The sequence below is a fragment of the Triticum aestivum genome, chromosome 5A (genome assembly GCF_018294505.1).
Source record: "Triticum aestivum cultivar Chinese Spring chromosome 5A, IWGSC CS RefSeq v2.1, whole genome shotgun sequence".
Taxonomy (NCBI): domain Eukaryota; kingdom Viridiplantae; phylum Streptophyta; class Magnoliopsida; order Poales; family Poaceae; genus Triticum; species Triticum aestivum.
The window spans coordinates 705563449-705566357 of NC_057806.1; the positions used below are offsets into that span (position 1 = coordinate 705563449).

Here is a 2909-nt window from a genome sequence, read left to right on the forward strand (position 1 = left end):
GACTGGTGGGACAAGACTCTGAATTCCCAGTCCAAGCAAGTGCGCAAGAGGCGCAGTGGAAGAATCATCTACACGATATGGTCCGTTTGGAAGGAGCGAAACAGACAAGTTTTCACTGAACAAAGGCTGACGCATCGCTAGGTGGCGGCTCTAGCCCTAGACGCAATCAATCAGTGCGACCTGGCGTTTGCCGGCAACCTGCCAACCGCCGGCATTGGTTAATCTAAATTCTAGGTTGATTGGTCTTTTGTGGTTTCTGCGACGTTCCCTAAAAAACGCTCGCCCCTCTGTAAATTGCGTCCTTTCGCCATCTCTTCTATAAAGAAAAAGGCAGTGCTCCTGCCGGTTCCTAAAAAAAAATCAGTCAGCAAATGAATAGACATTCCGAAACTATTTTTGTTCTGAGTTCGCCTGTGCTCCTTAGTCCTTATATATAGCCTGGCGGTTCGAAGCAACATGCAAAGCACCTAAAGCGTCATGGCCTGTAGTAGAGGCGCATGTGCTCCACTCGCGGTCGCGGCCTGCGTATTCCTCGTCCTCTGCGCCGTTGCCACGGTCGTCTACACCAGCTCCTCTCTGTCAACAGCGCTCCTCGCAGTCTCCGGCCTACGTCCATACATAGCATCACTTACTACCAACGGCAGCGGCGGCACGAATGTCGGCGGGTCTCTCCACACCAGCCTCCACACGTGCCGCAAGCCAAAGCTGCCGCCAAATCCGCTCCCGCCCTTCTACTGCTGCCCCCCGGCGTCCTCGTCGTCGGAGCCAATCAACTTCACTCTCCCGGACCCCGTGGAGCCGCTCAGGGTCCGGCGGCCGGTGCACGGCGTGGGGGCGGAGTACATGGCCAAGTACGAGCGCGCCATCGCGCTGATGAAGGCGCTGCCGCACACCGACCCGCGCAGCTTCTACCAGATGGCCAACATCCACTGCGCCTACTGCACCGGCTCCTACCGCCAGACGGGGAACCCGGAGTTGGACATGCAGATCCACTTCTCGTGGTTCTTCTTCCCGTTCCATCGCGCGTACCTCTACTTCTTCGAGCGCATCGCCGCCAAGCTGCTCGGGGAGCCCGACTTCGCACTGCCCTTCTGGAGCTGGGACGTGCCGGAGGGGATGCGGATGCCACCGGAGTTCGCCAACTCCTCGTCGCCGCTCTACGACCCCGTTCGGAACCCGAGGCACGCGCCACCCCGTCTCGTGGACCTGGACTTCGTCGGCGTGGAGAGCAATCGCACAGACGAGCAGCAGATCCAGCACAACCTTAGGACCATGTACAAGCAGGTGCGTCACCTACGTACGCTACTACTTCCTTTTATTTTTGAACTTTCCGGAACATTTCCGTGCTTACTTAGTACTTCCTCCGTCCGTAATTTTCTGTGGCTCAAAAAAATGTATCTAGACATATTTTAGTGCTAGATATATCTGTTTACACGACAGGTAATTTCAGACCAAGGTTTATGTGGACATATATAATATGATTCCTCACTAAACAATACATCCGGTCTGTCTGACAACTGTATTTCAGATGATTGGCAATGCTGCTTTGCCGTCCCTCTTCCATGGCCAGCCCTTCCGTGCTGGTCAGTTTGACAAGCCAGGCCCTGGGACAGTGGAGCTGTCGCCACACAACACGGTGCACACCTGGACCGGCGACATAGCTCTCACCAATGTGGAGAACATGGGAACCTACTACTCGGCCGGCCGAGACCCACTCTTCTACCCACACCACAGCAACATAGACCGCCTGTGGGAGGCATGGCGCCAAGTCGGCGCTGCCCATGGTTACCGTGGCCATGTCGACTTCGTGGACCCCGACTGGCTCGACTCCTCCTTCCTCTTCTACGACGAGGAGTCTCGCCTAGTGCGGATCACCGTCCGCGACGTGCTCGACACAGAGAAGCTCCGGTACAAGTTTGATGGCGTTGGCATGCCGTGGGTGGACGCACGCCCACCTACAACTCCAAACGTGAGCAAAAATAAAGCCCTGCTCAAGTCTGTCAGATTCCCACTGTCCCTTCACAAAGTTGTGACCGTGGAGGTAAGACGACTGCAAGTGCTCCGAAGCACGGAAGAGAAGGAGGCACGTGAGGAAGTACTGGTGATCGAGGGCATTGAGACAGACGGAACAGAAATGGTCAAGTTCGACGTCTACGTGAACGCCATGGAGCACAAGAAGGTGGAGCCTAGCGGGCGTGAACTGGCGGGGAGCTACATGTGCTTGAGTCATCCCCGTATCGATGGCACGGGGAAGGGGATGATTGTAGAAACAAGCATGAGGGTGGCGTTGAACGAGCTCTTGGAAGATTTGGATGCAGACGGTGATGAGACTGTGACCGTGACATTAGTCCCCAGACATGGGAAGGTTAAGATCAGAAGCCTAAGAATAGTGTACATGGTGGAGTGAGATTACAGTAGCAACAAATTACATAATGTGTTGTAAATTTCGAATGAGATTATAGTTATGGAAGTGATCAACGAGTAGTGAATCAACAAGTAGTGACCCAATTGATCTGCTGTGTGAAATTCCCCCGCAAAAAGCCAGAAAAAACTAGTACAAACAGATATGTTGTATTATTGCATAATTTGGGCTGTTGGATCCCGAAAATAACCGGCCCAAAATGATTTGATGTACTATAAAAGAATTCAAGAAATAATGCGAGCTAATGTCTGTTATACTGTAGTACATCCATGATATTCGTTTTTTTAAAGCGGCAATGATAATTTTTGTCTTGGTTTTTTGTAAATCTGAAAGGAAGTGCAATGTATCTTGTACATACCCAAATTATGTACAATATAGATGAAAAAAAGGAAATTTGCAAAAATTTACCCCAAAGCCAAAACATCTGGCATTCCATCAGGTGACCCTCATATTTGATGGTCTACATTATATTACAGTAAATAACTGT

At 51.7% G+C, this 2909-nt stretch overlaps 1 protein-coding gene across 1 annotated transcript; it reads left to right on the plus strand.

The window, feature by feature from the left end:
* The first annotated feature begins 477 nt into the window (after positions 1 to 477).
* On the plus strand, positions 478 to 2561 carry LOC123101851 (polyphenol oxidase I, chloroplastic-like). The gene is made up of 2 exons (XM_044523116.1): positions 478 to 1284; positions 1529 to 2561. The coding sequence occupies exons 1-2, from the start codon at positions 478 to 480 to the stop codon at positions 2405 to 2407; spliced, it is 1686 nt and encodes a 561-aa protein (XP_044379051.1). The 3' UTR covers positions 2408 to 2561.
* The last annotated feature ends 348 nt before the right edge of the window (positions 2562 to 2909 follow it).